Raw genomic sequence first — 19,397 nt, forward strand, 5'->3', positions numbered from 1 at the left:
CCGGCAGTGCTCAATGGTCACTCCTGGCTCTAGGCTCAGAAATCACCCCTGGCAGACACAGGGGACCATATGGGACGCCGGGATTCAAACTACTGTCCTTCTGCATGAAAGGCAAATGCCTTACCTCCATGATATCTCTCCGGCCCCAATAACTAGTATTTTTATTAATATTAGTATCATTAGTATTATTATAGTCATTGCCAATATTGGGCATTAGAAACACTATCAACTGTGCTCTTCTAAAGCTATTTTTCTATTCTACCTTGTCTCTATCACCCTCTTCAAACAGTAAAAATCAGTATTCGTATAGGAGCTGGGATGGACTACAGGATGGGATGGACCTTAAGATCACTTAAAGTGGGGGCCGGGCGGTGGCGCTAAAGGTAAGGTGCCTGCCTTGTCTGCGCTAGCCTTGGACGGACCGCGGTTCGATCCCCCGGTGTCCCATATGGTCCCCCAAGCCAGGAGCGACTTCTGAGCAGATAGCCAGGAGTAACCCCTGAGCGTTACTGGGTGTGGCCCAAAAACCAAAAAAAAAAAAAAAAAAAAAAGATCACTTAAAGTGCTGGCAAGTAAAGGAAATTTACTTAAATCACTTAAAAAAGGAAATTCCATAGGTAAGAAAAATTTAACAAATATTGTAAAGACTAAGGTATTAGAAGTATTTCAGAATTTCTTGAAAGAGCAATTTTAAACAAGAATATCCTAATTCTCATTGCTTCTTAACTACAAAAAGTATATAAAATAAGCTGCACTTTTTAGAGAGTGCCTACACTAAGAAGAAAGTGTGTTGACGAAAGAGAAATAATGCCAACTAGTGCAACAGGCAAGGAAGACTTTCTAGTGCCTGGAGAAACATGTGAAGTAAAGCACTGACCTTGGAAAGGAAAGTACACTGATGGGACGCATGTTAGAGGTCTCTGAGATAGAAACTACTGAGTCCATAGTATAAGGCCTCTGGAAGACAAAAGATGAAAACAGTTAGACCAAGATATGGTCCAGGACACAGAGAGATCAAAGCAAGGCTCTAGGTAAGGCTACAGTGACACTGTCTGTTTCTGTTTAGTGGTTCGAGTCTAGAACTTAAAAAATTCAATGTGAAATAATGCCACTTATCAAACCAGTCACTTGTTATAATCATATTAATAACTTCAGTGAAGCTGCTTTTTCTCAAATAATTTCCTCATTTTGTCTTCAGACATACTTATTTTTTTTTTTAAAGACTTGACATTAAAAAAACAACCTAGCTAATTCTACTACTGACCCAAATAACTTTTTTTTTTTTTTTTTTTTTTTTTGGTTTTTGGGCCACACCCGGCATTGCTCCGGGGTTACTCCTGGCTGTCTGCTCAGAAATAGCTCCTGGCAGGCACGGGGGACCATATGGGACACCGGGATTTGAACCAACCACCTTTGGTCCTGGATTGGCTGCTTGCAAGGCAAACGCTGCTGTGCTATCTCTCCGGGCCCCTCCAAATAACTCTTAAATCAGGTAGTTATAAGGTAGCTAATAGTTTTGGAATCTGACTCATTTCCACACTGTGTAATCTTAAACATTAGGTGTGTGGAGATAACAATTTAAAGTAATTTCATTTAAATTTTAGTTAAATTGATTTAAATTTTCACACTGTGTAATCTTAGACATTAGGTGTGTGGAGATAATAATATCTAATTTAATGGATTATTTTTTGTTTCTTGCGAGGCCATACCCAGCAGTGCTCAGGGGTTACTCCTGACTCTGTGCTCAGGAATCACTCTTGGCCAGCTCAGAGGAACATATGAGATGCTAGGGATGGAACCTGGGTCGGTCCTGGGTAAGCCATATGCAAGGCAAACTACTATCCATTGTGCTATTGCTCCAGCTCCTATTTAAGGGATTTTTATTAAGTACTCTGCATAAGTGGCTAGTACATACTATATAATAATCTCACTTTAATTTAATAAGCATATAGATATATAATTCACTTTTGGATTAATGTAATGAACTTAAAAAAACATTTGGGGGGCCTGAGAGGTGGCGCTAGAGATAAGGTGTCTGCCTTGCAAGCGCTAGCATAGGATGGACCAAGATTCGATCCCCTGGCATCCCATATGGTCCCCCCAAGCCAGGAGTGATTTCTGAGCGCATAGCCAGGAGTAACACCTGAGTGTCAAACGGGTGTGGCCCAAAAATCAAATATTTATATATATATATATATTTTGGAGGGAATGTCCAAAATAGACTTAAAAATGTTTTTGAATAAAAGCAGCATCACTGAAATAAATACTGATTACTTTATAAAATTGTATTTTATAGACATCGAAGAGAATAGGATTAACCTAACATTTCATATTTAAATACACTTATGCAGTGATAGTGTTATCTACAGTCAGACTTAACCAACTCTTTTTTTTTCATAAAAAAATTCTTAGAACTTTTTTTGAAAACAGTTCCTTATAAATTGTCTTAACAGCAGAGCAATTTAAAAAATATCTATTTTAAATGCACATTGAAGTGGCAAAGCGCTAAAGTAAACTTTAAAGTTAAAATAATCTTCAATTTGACCTTGCTTCCAATTTTACAATTCTTGTTCAGTGTTTTCATAGAAAACAGGATTATACCTATTTCCTCTTTACACACAGGATTACAAGCAGGATTATATCTGTTTCATCTTTAGAGGTTAGGATCCTTCTGGTAACACTGAAGCCAGATTCTAGAGAAACATGTGTGTAAGAGCCTCATTATACACAAATGACTACTGGCTCTGTTTTCAACCTCTAGTCAAGAGTTCCATGAAAGAAGAAATTAGAGTGTAGAATTGGACTATGTTTGTAGTTTTTACATAATAACGTTTCATTATACTTTCCATGTTTATGTCAGGCTTTGTTCTATGGGACAGGTAGGTTATATAACATGCCATGATAAATAATCCAATTGATTAATAGAAAAACTTTATTGGTCCCTGAAGTGTACCACAAATTCATTACAAATACACTCAGTATTTATTTATTTATTTATTTTTGTTTTGTTTTGGGGCCTCACCCAGTAGCGATCAGGGGTTACTCCTGGCTCTATGCTCAGAAATCACGCCTGGCAAGCCCGGGGAACCATATGGGATGCCAGAATTCAAACCACCTTTGGTCCTGGGTCGGCCACTTGCAAAGCAAACGCCCTACCGCTGTGCTATCTCTCCGGCCCCACATTCAGTATTTAATTAGTTCTGTTGTCTACTGAATTTTTAATCTCCTTAAATTCAGCTATATCCAACTTAATATGACATTATTTAATGATCAACAATGAGGTCAGTTATGAAATTTCTTTTACAACATAGTACATTAAAAGATAAAAGTACATTTCCTTAACTTGAATTAGATTTTTATTATAGACTTTTATTTTTAAAAATAACCCAACAAAAATATACTAAACCTGTAAAGAGAAATGGAAGAAAGAGGCCTAGTAGATATATATATATAGGACACTCCATCCTCAGAAACCTGGATACACATTCTTTTCCAACGTACACGGGTCATTCTCCAGGATAGAACACATGCTGGCACATAAAACATACCTCCATAAAATCAAGAAGATAGAAATTTTGCAGGCTACCTTTGCTGACCACAAGGCTCTGAAGTTAGATGTGAACTACAAAGGGACACAGAAGAAAAAATTTAACACCTGGAAATTAAACAGTCTACTACTGAACAACCAGTGGGTCCGAGATGAAATCAAAGAAAAAATCAAAAATTTTCTGTAAACAAACGACAATGAAAACACAAACTATCAGAACCTATGGGATACAGCAAAAGTGGTACTGAGAGGAAAATTTATAGCTTTGCAAGCACACAACAGGAAGGAAGAAGAAGCATACATGAATAGCTTAATGACGCAGCTTATAGAATTAGAAAATGATCAATAAAAGAAACTAAAAATAGGGAGACAGAAGGAAATAACAAAGCTGAGAGCAGAAATCAATGAAATGGAAACCCAAAAAACAATCCAAAAGATCAACGAAAGCAGAAGTTGGTTCTTTGGAAAAAGTTAACAAGATTGATAGACCATTGGCAAAACTCACAAAGCAAAAGAGAGAGAGAGAAACTTGATAATGCGTATTAGAAATGAAAAGGGGGAGATCACTACAGATACTGCAGAGATTCAAAGGGTATTCAGAGAATATTGAGAAACTCTATGCCATTAATAGGAGAACCTGGACGAAATGGATAAATTTTTGAACTCATATAACCTTCCACAGTTGAATAAAGAAGATGTAGTATATCTAAACACCCCTATCTCTATTGAGGAAATTAAAACCATAATCAAAAATTTGCCCAAAAACAAAAGCCCAGGCTCTGATGGATTCATGAATGAATTCTTTCAAACCTTTCAAGAGGAACTACTACCCATGCTGGCCAGGCTCTTTTATGAAATAAAAAAAACAGGAACACTTCCAAACAGCTTTTATGAAGCCAACATCACCTTAATACCAAGACCAGATAGAGATGCTACCAAAAAAGAAAATTACAGACCAATATCCCTGATGAACATAGATGCAAAGATCCTCAACAAGATCCTGGCGAACAGGATCCAGTGCCTCATCAAGAAGATCATTCACTTTGACCAAGTAGGTTTCCCAAGAATGCAAGGATGGTTTAACATCCATAAATCTATCAACATAATACACAACATAAACAACAGAACTAATTAAATACTGAATGTGGGGCTGAAGAGATAACACAGCAGTAGGGCGTTTGCTTTGCACGTGGCCAACCCAGGACCAAAGGAGGTTTAAATCCTGGCATCCCATATGGTTCCCCGTGCATGACAGGTGTGATATCTGAGCACAACATAAATAACAAGAAAAATAAAAATCACATGGTCATATCAATAGATGCAGAAAAAAGTATTTGATAAGGTTCAACACCCATTCTTGATGAAAACTCTCAGCAAGATAGAAATAAAAGAAACCCTTCTCAATATAGTTAAGGCTATCTACCACGAGCCAGTAGAATATTACCCTCAATGGAGAAAAACTAAATTCTGGTACAAGACAAGGCTGTCCTCTCTCACCATTCCTATTCAACATAGTACTGCAATTACTGGCTATAGCTATTAGGCAAGAAAAAGATATCAAGGGAATCCAGATAGGAAAGGAAGAAGTCAAGCTCTCACTGTTTGCAGATGACATGATACTCTACTTAGAAAACCCTAAAGACTCTACCAAAAAGCTTCTAGAAATAAATTCATATAGCAAAGTGGCAGGCTACAAAATTAACACACAAAAATCAATGGCCTTTTTATACACTAATAATGATAGAGAAGAAATGGCATTAAGAGAACAATCCCATTCACATTAGTGCCACACAAACTCAAATATCTTGGAGTCAACCTGACTAAAGACGTGAAAGATCTATACAAAGAAAACTATAAAACACTGCTCCAAAAATAAGAGAGGAAACACAGAAATGGAAACACATACCCTGCTCATGGATTGGCAGGATCAACATCATTAAAATGGTAATACTTCCAAAAGCATTGTACAGATTTAATGTGCTTCCTCTAAAGATACCCATGACATTCTTCAAAGAAGTGGATCAAACACTTCTGAAATTCATTTGGAACAATAAACAACCTCAAATAGCTAAAGCACTCCTTGGGAAAAGGAATATGGGAGGCATTACTTTCCCCAATTTTAAGCTGTATTACAAAGCAATAGTTATAAAAACAGCATGGTATTGGAATAAAGACAGATCAGTGGAATAGGCTTGAGTACTTCCTGAAGAGAATGTTCCTCAGACATATAACCACCAAGTTTTTGATAAAGGAGCAAGAAATCCTAAATGGATCAAGGAAAGCCTACTCAACAAGTGGTGTTGGCACAACTGGTTAGCCACTTGCAAAAAAGTGAACTCAGACCACAAGTTAACACCATGTACGAAGGTAAAATTCAAATGGATTAAAGACCTTGATATTAGATCTGAAACTATAAGGTATATAGAACAACATGTAGGTGAAACACTCCAGGACTTTGAGAATAAAGGCATCTTTAAGGAGGAGACAGCACTCTCCAAACAAGTGGAAGCAGAGATAAACAGATGGGACTATATTATGCTGAGAAGCTTCTGCATCTCAAAGGAGATAGTGCCCAGAATACAAAGGCCACCCACTGAGTGGGAGAAATTATTCACCCAATACTCATCAGATAAAGGACTAATATCCAAAATTTACAAGGTACTGACAGAACTATACAAGAAAAAAAAAAAACTAACCCCATCAAAAAAATGGGGAGAAGAAATGGACACTTTGAAAAAGAAGAAAGGCAAATGGCCAAAAGGCACATGAAAAGATTCTCAACATCACTAATCGTCAGGGAGATGCAAATCAAAACTACTATGAGGTACCACCTCACACCACTGAGATTGACACACATCACAAAAAAGGTAAACAAGCAGTATTGGCGGGAATATGGAGAGAAAGGAAGTCTTTTTCACTGCTGGTGGGAATGCCGTCTAGTACAACCTTTATGGAAAGCAATATGGAGATTCCTTCATAAACTGGAAATTGAGCTTCCATATGATCCAGCTATACCACTCCTAGGAATATACCCAAGGAACACAAAAATACAATACAAAAATCCCTTCCTTACACCTATATTCATTGCAGCGCTATTTACAATAGCCAGATTCTGGAAACAACCAAGATGCCCTTCAACAGATGAGTGGCTAAAGAAACTGGTACATATACACAATGAAATACTATGCAGCCATCAGGAGAGATGAAGTCATGAAATTTTCCTATACGTGGATGTACATTGAATCTATTATGCTGAGTGAAGTAAGTCAGAGGGAGAAAGACGCAGAATGGTTTCACTCATCTATGGGTTTTAAGAAAAATGAAAGGCATGTTTAACAGTATCTCAGAGACAAGAGAGATGAGGGCTGGTAGGTGCAGCTCATTACATGAAGCTCATCAGATAGAGTGATGAGTGCAGTTGGAGAGATGACTACACTGAAAACTATCATAACAATGTGAATGAATGTGGGAAGTAGAAAGCCTGTCTCGAGTACAGGTGTGGGAGGAGGAGGAGGAGGGAGATCTGGGAACTTGGTGGTGGGAATGTTGCACTGGTGAAGGGGGAGGTGTTCTTTACATGACTGTAATCATACAACTATAATCATATTTGTAATCACGGTGTTTAAATAAAGATAATTATAAAAAATAATATAATTAGGGGCTGGAGAGATAGCACAGCGGTAAGGCGTTTGCCTTAGATGCAGAACGAAGGTGGTTCGAATCCAGCATCCCATATGGTCCCCAGTGCCTGCCAGGAGCGATTTCTGAGCAGAGAGCCAGGAGGAACCCCTGAGCGTTACCAGGTGTGACCCAAAAACAAAAACAATACAAAACAACAAAAAACCCCAAAAATATATATATATATGTATAATTAGGGACTGGAGTGATAGCACAGTGGCAAGGCTTTTGCCTTGCATGCAGCCAATCCTGGTTTTATCCTCAGCATCCCATAAAGTCTCCCAAGTCTGCCAGGAGTAATTTGAGAGCAGAGCAAGGAGTAACACTGAGTACCACTGGGTGTGGCTCAAATATTAAAACAAAACAGAACAAAGTATGGTCAGCAAAATGAAAGATAAAGATTCTGAGCTTGAATTCCAGTGCTATCAGTTATTAACACCCTATCTTCAGCTTCAAAACACTATATTCAAAACACTATTTTCTAGTTCACAACATCAGAATAATAATAGTAATGCCCATGCTACATATTTTGAAACAAAATAATATAATCTATGTGGAAGAGTTTATGCAATTATTAGCTACTATAAAACAGTTTGAATTATGAGTAACTATTACTATGTATTTTTCAGTTGACATTGACCCAAAACTTTAAGTTCCTTTACCCTTGTAACCATTTTTCCAGAATTAATTATCTAGCAATATGCATTTCTTTTAACTTGAGCTGTCCCTGAAAATATGTCAACCAAAGTTTTACTTAAAATGATGAGCCACAGATGATTTGAAGTTATGAGAGTGAAGTGTTTATAATAAAAACATTGGTTTACATTTACTAGGGTCTTCACCAAAGATCCACTGTCATCCATGCCATAAAGAAATTCCTTAAAAAATTTCATCTTCACTTTGTCATCTTTTATAGTAAGGATACCAATTCCCTTAAAAGTGAACTTGATGTGTTTTTGCATAGAAAGGGATCGTGATAAAAGTTGCAGCGTCTCTTTTATGCAGCCTTCTACTATATCCTTGTTGAAAGGGCTCTGTAACGTTATCTTAACAAAGGTTAGTGGGACAACTGGGATATCACCTAGAGGAGAAAAAACAAATGAGATGGTGAAAAGCAAATACAAATATCATATACAAAAAGTAAAAATAGGGGTGGATACAGAATATAACCTTTCATGTAGTAGTCACCTCAGATGGTCCACTGAGCCCTGCCTTGAGTGAGCCCTGAGTGCAGAGCCAGGAATAAGCCCTGAGAACCAATATATGTGCACCTTCCTTCCCTCTTAAAAAAAATTATAAACATATTTATAACTCTCATTCACTACTCAAAAATACAATTGAACTTCATCTGAAGCATTTAACTATAGCCATTGTGATAACATTCCTATGAACTAATCAGTATAACTTTCCCTAAACATGTAATGCTTTTTTTTTTTTTTACTCAAAACATGAACCAACAAACTTCAAATTATACTAGAAACAAAATTTTTATTTCTTCCTTATTTTTGGTTTTTGGACCACTTCTAAAGGTGCTCAGGGCTTTTTACTGGCTCTGAGTTCACTGATTGCACCTGGCAGGACTCAGAAAGTGAGATGTGGTACCAGAAATCGAACTCAGGTCAGCTGCATGCAAGACAAACACCCTATCTGCTATACTATTGCTCTGGCTCAAGTTTTTTATTTTCTTTTAGCTATACAGTAATGACTAACTTTCCCTTTATCAGAGGATTTTCTGAAGTGTTTAGCCAAACTTATCTTTTAGGCAAGGCTGCATATATGCCTATCTTCTAGTTTGCATAAAATTATAAAATTTGTATTAAATTATATATTATATAAATAAATATATAAGCAATAGATCTTATTTACATACGTCTAATTTTTTTTTTGGTTTTTCGAGCCACACCCATTTGATTACTCCTGGCTAAGCGCTCAGAAATTGCCCCTGGCTTGGGGGGACCATATGGGACACCGGGGGATGGAACCATGGTCGCGATCTTTCCTTGGCTAGCGCTTGCAAGGCAGACACCTTACCTCTAGCGCCACCTCGCCGGCCCCATATCTAATATTTTCAAGCCAGAAATGCTAATGATTTTAATATCATTTTTAAAAACACCCTTAGGGCTGGAATTATAGTACAGGAGGTAGGGCTTTTGTCTTGCACACAGCCAACCCAGTTCGATCTCCAGCATTCCATATGGTCCTCCAAACCCACCAGGAGAGATTCCTGAGCACAGAGCCAATAGAAATCCCCAAGTACCATCATGGTGTGCCCCTGCCAAAAAAAAAACAAAAAACAAAAAACCACCATTAGTGCCTGTCAGGATTGCAGGGGGGGGGGGTGTCTAAAATTCAACTTTTAATAACTTTGTAAATAACAATACTTTCATTTAAATTTTAAAGTTTAAAAAAATTTTAATTGAAATTTAAAAATAAAAGCATCTAGGACCGGAGAGATAACATGGAGGTAAGGTGTTTGCCTTTCATGCAGAAGGTCGATGGTTCGAATCCCGGCATCCCATATAGTCCCCTGAACTTGCCAGGAGCAATTTCTGAGCATAGATCCAGGAGTAGCCCCTGAGCGCTGCCAGTGTGACCATAAAAACAAAATAAATAAATAAATAAATCTTTAATTTCTTAATAATTAACATCTGATGTGATATTTATATAGATTTGCTTTGCTGTCACCACCAACTGTTCTCAGGAAGTCTCTGTTATTCTCTATTATTCTCCTAGCTAGGCTCTGCTTCACCTATTGGTACCAGGAAAAGTGAACCTCTCAAATCAGAAAAAAAGAAACAACTAGCCAGGCTTGTTTTTTATTTTCCTTCACAGGCCAGTCATCTTTCAGAAAGGTTTAAACATTAAATATACTTACCAGCAACATATATTTTGTTCTGCTTAAGCCCATGTTTTTGTACTAATTTCTCTGATAGAAAAAACAAGGGTCTTTTGGCTACCATAAATTTGTTGTTTCCTATTTCCAGTTGTTGTCTTGAAAAAGTAAATATTCCAAGATCTGGGATTTGAACTCCCTGAAAACACAAAGAAGGCAGAAAAAAGGCAAATAAAATTACTGACTGTATAAAATAATTAATTCTTAATACTATTTTCCCAAAACATTAAGAGAATTAATCTTAGAGCTTAAGAATTTAATTATCTTTAAAGGGCCTTATAACAATTACATCTTACAACTTACTACCCCCTCGCACCACCAATGGGCCCGTTAGTTACAACTAACATTTTTAAATACATTTTATATAAAAACATAACTACCAATCCACTATGCTTTCCTGATGGCACATCTTCACATCACTTCATTCTCCATCCAAGGCTACTCTTCTCCCCATTGTGAGCTACTTAAAAATTTTAACCATTGGGTCAGGGAGATAGCACACAGACAATCCAGGTTCCATCCTTGGTCTCCTGAGCAAAGCTAGGAGTAAGCCCTAATTATAGCAGAGTGTGGTTCCAAAACAAAGTAAAACAAAAATTTAATCATTTGTCATTGGATGAATTTAAAAAAAAAATGGCAGGATCATTTTTGCTTTTTTATTTCTCCTTTCAGGTGTTGTATCTCACTTAAAATCAGAAGCCCACTGGAAGATCTCATTTATCTGTAGTTTATAGAGTAATTGGACAAAGGTATGTAGTGTCATAAGCAGGGAATGCTTAGATCAACCTTGATCGCAGAACATAGAAAGAAGGACAGGAAAGAAAAGAAATCAAGAAGGGAATAAGCGGGGATGGGACACACATAAAGTAATCAGGGTAAGGGCCAGAGGGCCAAAAGCCTCAGGCCCATTGGTGGTGCAAAGGAGTAGTAAAGGCAATAACAATGAAAGCAGGAGATACAAATCTACAACCAAACATTATTTGTTTAGTTTGTGGTTGTAACCCTTGATGATGCTCAACAGTTACTCCTGGATCTATATTTAGGCAATGCTTGGTACCAAACTTTAAAATGTACCTGTCAAAGATATAGGTTGAAGTGTGTGTGTGGGTGGGGGGTAGGAAGTGGAGAACAATGATGAAAGGAAATTGACATTGCTAGTGGGACTGGTGTGAAACATTGCATGCCTAAACTCAATCATGAGGGCCTAGTGCTAGTAGGGTGAGTAAGGTACTTGTTTTGCATGCTGAGACCCTGATTAATCCTTAGCACTCCATATAGTTCCCAGAGATCAGCTAGAAGTGATCCCTGAATGTAGAGCCAGGAAAAGTAGCCCTGAGCACCACCAGGTGTGACCCAAAAAGCAAAATTAATTAATTAAAAATTAATTAAAAGGGCCGGAGTGATGGTGCAAGTGGTAGGGTGTCTGCCTTGCACATGCTAACCTAGGACAGACCCTGTGGTTCGATCCCCCAGCGTCCCATATGGTCCCCCAAGCCAGGAACGATTTCTGAGCACATAGCCAGGAATAACTCCTGAGCTTCACCAGGTGTGGCCCAAAAACAAAACAAAACAAAAACTAAAAACTCAACTATGAATAATTTCATATCAGAGTGTCTTAATAAAAAATAAATAAATCAGAAACCTCAGCATCCAAGTTCTTCTTGGATGGTAGGTAAAAGCAAATATTTTTTTTTATGTCTCCTTGGAAATATTTTATATTAAGTTACAAACTATTGTCTTGTGCCAGATCATTCAATAAGCTGTGTAATGTTTTACACGCAGGATACCCAGCATAGATCTCTGAGCATTGGAAGTGTGGTCCAACGTACCACCAACACACACATGCACACACACATACACACACACAAACACATACAAATCACATGTCTACACTGGCCAAGGAAAAAATACAAGGAAGTGAATGTAGCAAACAAGAATATATGACTCTGCCCATCCATATTCTCCTGCTATCCCTCTTCCCAACTACCAAAGTTTCTCTCTAGTTCTAGTTATTCAAATTCAAGTCTTAATAAGTAGAGCAACTTTGGGTGAGGTCTCTCATTTTTAGGTAAGTTTAGCTCATTCCCTACCTTTTCACATTTCTATGAAAATCCATTCCAACAAGAGGGCAAGATAAAAAGCACTGTCTTTCTATAGCTATGTGACAAACTATTAGATTAGAGATAAACAGGACTCACCATGTACCTCTACATACACCCAAGCTAATTGGTAATATGACATGTATCAGAGAACAGACTAGAGAATTTATTACCTACTAATTAAATGTTCTTTAAATCTTCTAGCCACAGGTCCCAAGCATATGAACATCACAGAATCACAGGACTATATCACAGGACTACAAGTTACACTGAGTAACTCTATATTCTGCCATCCTCTTCCCACAATAGTTGGCAAAATAAAAAGAAAGACCCTTAGGAATCTTATATTAAATTGTAAATCCTACCTTTGAGAGTGATAACTGTTGTTGAACAAAATCTGATACAAGTTCCCAGATGGTAGAGACATCTAAAATTCAAAGGATTAAAAAGAAAAGGTTTATGTAAGCAATTATGTGATAAGACCTAATGCTAATAAAAATGTTAATATGAAATGCACAATCAAATAACAGAGTTCCTAATTTAGAAATATGGTTATTTCTAGGGGCTGAAGCAATAACACAATGAGTAGGTACCATATTTGCCTTGCACATGCCTTACATATGGTTCAATCACTGGCATCATTATGGTCCTCCAAGCCTGTCAGGAGTAATTTCTGAATGCAGAATCAGAAGTAACCCTTGCGAACCCCTGGGTGTAACTCTTTCGTGAAGCCAAAAAAAGTGAAAAAATATAGTTATTTCCAAAAATTATTTTTCCTGCTAAACTAAACCTTAACTCTACATCCCAGAGTAATGATAACACACCTTAAAATAATAAAATGAATTAGATGGCCAGAGAAGAAAGAGTACAGCAAATAAGGTGCTTGTCTTGCATGCTGCTGACACTGGTCCATCCCAGACACCATGTATGGTCCCTGAGCACTACAAGAAGTGATTCCTGGGGACAGAGCCAGAAGTAATCCTGAGCACTGCTGAGTGTGAACCAAAAATAACAACAACAACAAAATTAAGAACACCTTTGAAGAAAATCTTCAAATAATAATAAATAAATAAAATGAATTAAAAAAACTCTGGCATTATCAAGTTTAGTCTGACCCATTCAATAAAGTGTTAATTGTGTTCATGTGACAGCTATTAAAAACATTCATTTTTTAATATCACTTATATGTGGTATTTAGAAAACTACAATAAGGGGGCCGGGAAGGTGGCGCTGGAGATAAGGTGTCTGCCTTGTAAGCGCTACCAAGGAACGGACCGCGGTTCGATCCCCCGGCGTCCCATATGGTCCCCCCAAGCCAGGGGCGATTTCTGAGCACATAGCCAGGAGTAACCCCTGAGCGTCAAATGGGTGTGGCCCAAAAACCAAAAAAAAAAAAAAAAGAAAACTACAATAAGAAATGCAATGGTCTAAATGAGAGTTATTTTAAACAAGTTAGCCCCAGAGTATAGCAAGGAGAAGAAAAGAAACTGAGTAGAGGAGAAACACAAATATGAAAGTATGGGGGCCAGGGGCCAAGTGGTCTCTGGTGCATTGGTAGAGATTAAAAAAAAATAGGACAGAACTAAATATCCAAGCTAAAGTCAACAACAGTGTAATCAAGGGACCCAAACGCTAACAATCTAAACTGTAAAGGGGCCTATTATACTGACAGGCTATGGGGCAAAGGGTGGTGGTTGGGATACATTCTGGGAACAAGGAGGAAGGAAGTCGACAGTGATGGTGGGATTGGCCTGTATGTCTGAAACCCAACTATGAAGGACTTTGTAAATCACAATGGTTTCAATAAAATAATTTTTTTAAAAAATTCTTTTTTGACAACAGAGTGGTAGCATGACAGTAGGGTATTTGCCCAGATTCCGTCTCCAGCATCCCATATAGTCCCAAGCCTGCCAGAAGCTATTGCTGAGCACAGAGCCAAGAGTAATCCCTGAGCATGCTGATTGTGGCCCCAAAACAAAAACAAAAAAAATTCTTTCTTATATTAAGCATTCTATAAAATAGGAAAATGAAGCCAAAAGCTACTAAGGGATGAAAGGCTATTTTCAGTACATTATGTTTCTCTACTATTTTTGTCCTTGATTCTCTTCATTCACACTTGTCAGGCTACTGACCCAATTGTCTTACTTCTGCTTAAATTACTGCTTCTGATCACCTGTGTATCTACAACAAATATAATAACTATGTTTAAAATAATTTTATAAAATAGAAATTTGTGAGAACATTCTCTTATTTTGAGCTGTGATCTTTTGGTTTGGTTTGGTTTGGTCTTTTGGGCCACACTTGGTGATGCTCAGGGGTTACTCAGAAATTGCTCCTGGCTTGGAGACCATATGGGACTCCAGGGATCGAACCCAGGTCAGTCCTGGGTCAACCTCATGCAAGGCAAATGCCTTACCACTTTGCTATGGCTCTGCCCTGAGCTGTGACCTTTAAAAAAAAAACTGTGGTAGAAAGATAAGATAGGGCCCTGGTCCCCCCTGAGCACCGCAGGGTGTGGCCCAAAAACAAAAAAACAAAAAAAGAAAAGAAAAGAAAGATAAGATAAATCTAAAATTTGCTATATCTCACCAAAGAAAAAATGAAAACATGTACATAATTCCCTATATACAAATTTTAGATATGTATTCTTTAAAAAAAACTAGAAATTGAGCTTTCTTATGATCCAGCAATACCATCCTAGGGATATACTCTAGAAACACAAAAGCACAATACAAAAATAACCTCTGCCCTTTTATATTAATCACAGCAGTATTTACAATAGCCAGAAGCTGGAAGCAAGCCAACAGATGAATGGCTAAAGACACTGGTACATCTACACAATAGAATACTGTGTAGGCATTAGGAAAAATGAAGTCTAAATTTGCTTATACATGGATGAACATGGAGACTATTATGCTGAGTGAAATGAGTCAGAGGGAGAGGGATAAACATAGAATAATCTCACTCATCTGTGGGATATAAGGAAAGTAAAATATAGTACGAAGATAATATCCAGAGACAATAGAGATGAGGATTAGGAGGACCAGTCTATGCTAGGAAGCTTGCCACAAAGAGTGGAGAGTAGATATGTGTCTACTATGACACATCAGTAGTGCAAACCACAATGTCAAAAAAGAAGAGGGAGAGAGGTGGGAGAGAAGGAGAGAGAGAGAGAGAGAGAGAGAGAGAGAGAGAGAGAGAGAGAGAGAGAGGAGCAAGAGGAGAGAGAGAGAAGAGAGAGGAGAGAGAGAGAGAGAAGAGCGAGAGGAGAGAGAGAGGAGAGAGAGAGAGAGAGGAGAGAGAAGAGAGAGAGAGGAGAGAGAGAGGTAAAATGCTTACCCCAGAGGCAGGCAGGGGAGGGTGTGAGGGAAACTGTTGGCGTTGGTGGTGGGAAATGCACACTGGTGAAGGTTGTTATGCCTTGTATGACTGTAACTCAATCATGAACAAATTTATCTGTGAAAAAACTTTGTGGAATGAACAACCTTGTAACCATGGTGTTAAAATAAAAAAAAAAAAGAAAAGAAATTAGATCTGGGGTCAGAGAGATAGCCCAGATATTAGCCACTTGGTTTGTGCAGTTGATATGGCTTCATCCCCAGTATTTGGTTCCTCTGAGCCCCACCAGGAGTGATCCCTGAGTACAAAGCCAGGAGTGATCCCCTGAGCATTGCCAGGTGAATATACTTTAAAGTTTTAGATCTAATCTAAAAAAAAAAAATTAAGTAATGCTGTTTATCTTCTTTTTTCTTTTGGTTTGAAGGCCAAAGATTAAATTGAGTCAAAGGGACGCAAGGCAAGCAAGTACCTTAACTCCTGTACAACATTCTCCTGTATATTCTCTCTCTCTCCTCTCTCTCTTCTCTTTCACTCTCTCTTACCTCTCTCTCTCTCTCACTCTCTCGTCTCAGTAGTGCTTCTTTGTTTTAGGGAAAGCTAAGGTTATTTTTCTGTTGTTGAGACATAAATTATGCTTTTCAAATACAGTGCTAACAGGAACACTGACATGTTTTAATTGTTCATGCTTTCTAAGTTATAGAATAGCATGCTTAAAATATATATATATCAAATATAAAAGATGGGGCCAAAGATAGCATGGAGATAGGGCATTTGCCTTGATGCAAAAGGACGGTGGTTCGAATCTTGGCATCCCATATGGTCCCCTGAGGCTGCCAGGAGTGACTTCTGAGCACAGAGCCGGGAGTAACCCCTGAGCGCTGCCGGGTGTGACCCAAAAACAAACAAACAAACAAAAAAGATAAGCATACTAATTTATAAGACTTATCTTCTAAAATTTAAATGCAGTTACACAAAGTCAATAGAACATTATAGCAATTAAAACAAACACTTTGGGAGCAGGCAGTGGAATTGTGTGTGTGTGTGTGTGTGTGTGTTTGTGTGTGTGTCTGTGTGTGTGTGTGTGTATGCTTTCCAGGGAATTAAAGCCAACTACAATAGAGAGATGAGTGTGCTATGTTAAAAGACCTCTGACTTTATTGCTTCTACAGACCAACAATTTCATTAAGGTGCACATACAAACTCAGAATGGAACATTGACATACTATCATTCTATAATATTAAATGAAGGTAAAACATTGGAAAGCATCAGGACTTAACATATACAATGAGAAAAGTTAACATATATTTTGTTGATGAGAAGCTTAGCCTCATCTTTACAATTGGTATTTGTGAAAACTAATAACTGATCACTTGATATCAGCTTCTGTTCTACAACTAATAAAGTTCTTGATGTAGTCATCAATGGTCTCCTCCTTGTCAGTAAAATAAATGCACATTTTGATGTTAACTGCTTCTAATGTCTCCTCTTAGATAATAGCTGACCCTGGTGAAACTCCCTCCTCTTCTGTTGACTTTGTGACATAACTCTCCCTGAGTTTGGATTCTATTTCCTAGCCATATCTTCTTAGTATCCTTTGCAAGCTCAACTTTCTTAAGCTTAAATATTAAGTTTTCAAGATACAGTATTAATTTTCAATGTTCATAGTTCTGTTCTCTATGACACACAGTACTATCATGTAGGACCCCCAAAAAACACAAATGTTCTCAGGCAATAAACAAAGGGGTTTCCTGGGCTCCACTTGGCTATAGCAAGACGAGATAGACTCAAGTGCTCCAGCATCACTATCACAAGCCATTAGTCTCTTTTCTTTTCTCATCTCTCTTAATATTATGAAAGATGTCAAAGGTAAAATAGTAATGGAGGAAAGGAGAGAGAGCACAGCAGGCAAGGTCTTGCACATGATCAACCTGAGTTCAGTCATATATACGGACAATGCCCCAACTACTTCAGGAATGACTCAAGTCAAGTTAGGAGTTGGCCCTAAGTACAGTCAAGTATGGCTCAAAAACTAAATAAAAGTAGTAATGTTTGCACAAAAATAGGCTCTTTGCTAACTTTTTTTTTTTCATCTAAAATGTATTGAGCACTTTATGCTATACCTCAACTAAGCACAGTATATACATTCTCACATTCAAAACACTCAGGTGAGGCCCTAGCTTCCATCCATGGCACCACATGGTCCATTTGGTGCAGCACATGGCACGTGCTGGTCCATCCTGAACACAAAACCAAAAGATACCCTCACCAGCTCTGCAGGGCATGGCCCCCAAAAGCTCAGTTGTCCCCTTTACTCTCTCAAGCAATTTCCAGAAGAAATCTCTGGATTTCTGCCAGCCTGCTGAGATTGGCAGATAGTGTCCCAGGCAATTTGAATACCCAGACCCTCCCATCCTAGCAAAACCTGAGGGAAGAGGTCTTCAGCTGAGGTAGTTAAGGTTACCCGCTGAGTCCCACTCCAGATCACTTACCTTCCTGACTCAGCGTGGGCAGGACAGGCAAAACCCGCTTGCTCATATTTGGTAAAGGGTAAAGTGTGTTCAGGATATTCATCCTTGGAGAGAAGCCTCAACGGGCTTCTTTCCTTCCTTTATTCAACATACAAATGTATAGTGAACCACAAAAGTGATTCTCTCACATTCAGACTCCAACACCAGAAAACAAAAATAAATAAAAGTAAAAATAAAGAACAATAAAATTAAAGTGGAAATATTTAAGATAAAAAATTAAAAAAAGTGCAAAAGTGATTTGCACTGAAGTGGTTTCCCACTTTTAATTTAACAACCCCAACTCTAGATATTCCTTAAAAGTAAAAATGAAACAAACAAAATAAAGGGGAAGGAGGGGAATGGAATAAACCAAGAGACAAATAAAGTGAAGAAAATGAAAAAGAAAACAAAAACGATAAAATTAAGGAGAAGAAACAAATTAAAAATGAACTAATAAAGTACAAAAAAAAGAAAATGAATAAAACAAAAACAAAATTAAAGTCAAGAAACAAAACAAATGAACAAAAAAAGAAAACATGTAAAAAAGTGTTTGTACAAAGTGGTTTTCCTACACTCCGACTCCAACAGCCCTGAGCACCAGACAACCTGGAGTTCTAAATGTTCCCTAAAAATCAAAGCTGAAACAAACACATAATAAAATAAAAGATATTTTAAATAAAATATTTTAAAAGAAAAAATAAATGGAGAAAGAAAATTTAAAAAAATAAAAGTGGAAAAGCTGAAATAAAAAATGAACAAAAAACAAATAAAAAAGAAACAAAAACAAAAACGATGTACAAAAATGATTGCAAAAAAAAGGTGGTTTTCCCACTTCCAAGTTCCACAACCAGGAACTCTACTAGATGTTCCTTAAAAACAAAATATTGAAAGAAACAAAAAAAATACATAAAATAGAAATTAAAATATAAAATAAAATGAAAAGTAAAAACAAAATTTAAAGAGTCATAAATGATAAGTTGAAAGTGGGAAAAAATGAACCATAAAAAGTAAGGAAATTGAAATAAAAAGAAAAAAATGAATAAAACAAAATCCAAAAATAAGTTCAAAAGTGATAAGTACTAAAGTGATTTTCCCACTTCCAACTATGCTGATGAGCTTTAGATGTTCCTTCTAACTAAAAGTGAAAAAAGAAAAATAAAGTGAAGGCAATAAAGGTAAAAAAAAAAATAAACAAAATATTAGTGAAATAAGTAACTAAATAGATGTCAGTGTCCTGAGACAATAAACTGACCCAGTTAGCATCTACTTAGAAAGCAACGACCACCACTACCATCAACAACAGAAGCCTCAAAGAAGAGCAACAGAGCTGTGG

General features: G+C 37.4%; 1 protein-coding gene across 1 annotated transcript in view; it reads right to left on the reverse strand.

Annotated features, from left to right (window-relative positions):
* Positions 1-18,128, reverse strand: part of CCDC81 (coiled-coil domain containing 81) — a 35,943-nt gene extending 17,815 nt beyond the window's left edge. The window contains exons 1-5 of the mRNA XM_049780555.1: positions 18,047-18,128; positions 12,583-12,644; positions 10,101-10,257; positions 8,050-8,306; positions 878-957 (exon numbers count right to left, since the gene is read on the reverse strand). Of these exons, the coding sequence (XP_049636512.1) occupies positions 878-957; positions 8,050-8,306; positions 10,101-10,257; positions 12,583-12,644; positions 18,047-18,128 (638 nt within the window). The remainder of the gene's footprint in view (positions 1-877; positions 958-8,049; positions 8,307-10,100; positions 10,258-12,582; positions 12,645-18,046) is intronic.
* Between the last annotated feature and the right edge of the window lie 1,269 nt (positions 18,129-19,397).

This window comes from Suncus etruscus, chromosome 9 (genome assembly GCF_024139225.1).
Source record: "Suncus etruscus isolate mSunEtr1 chromosome 9, mSunEtr1.pri.cur, whole genome shotgun sequence".
Taxonomy (NCBI): Eukaryota; Metazoa; Chordata; class Mammalia; order Eulipotyphla; family Soricidae; genus Suncus; species Suncus etruscus.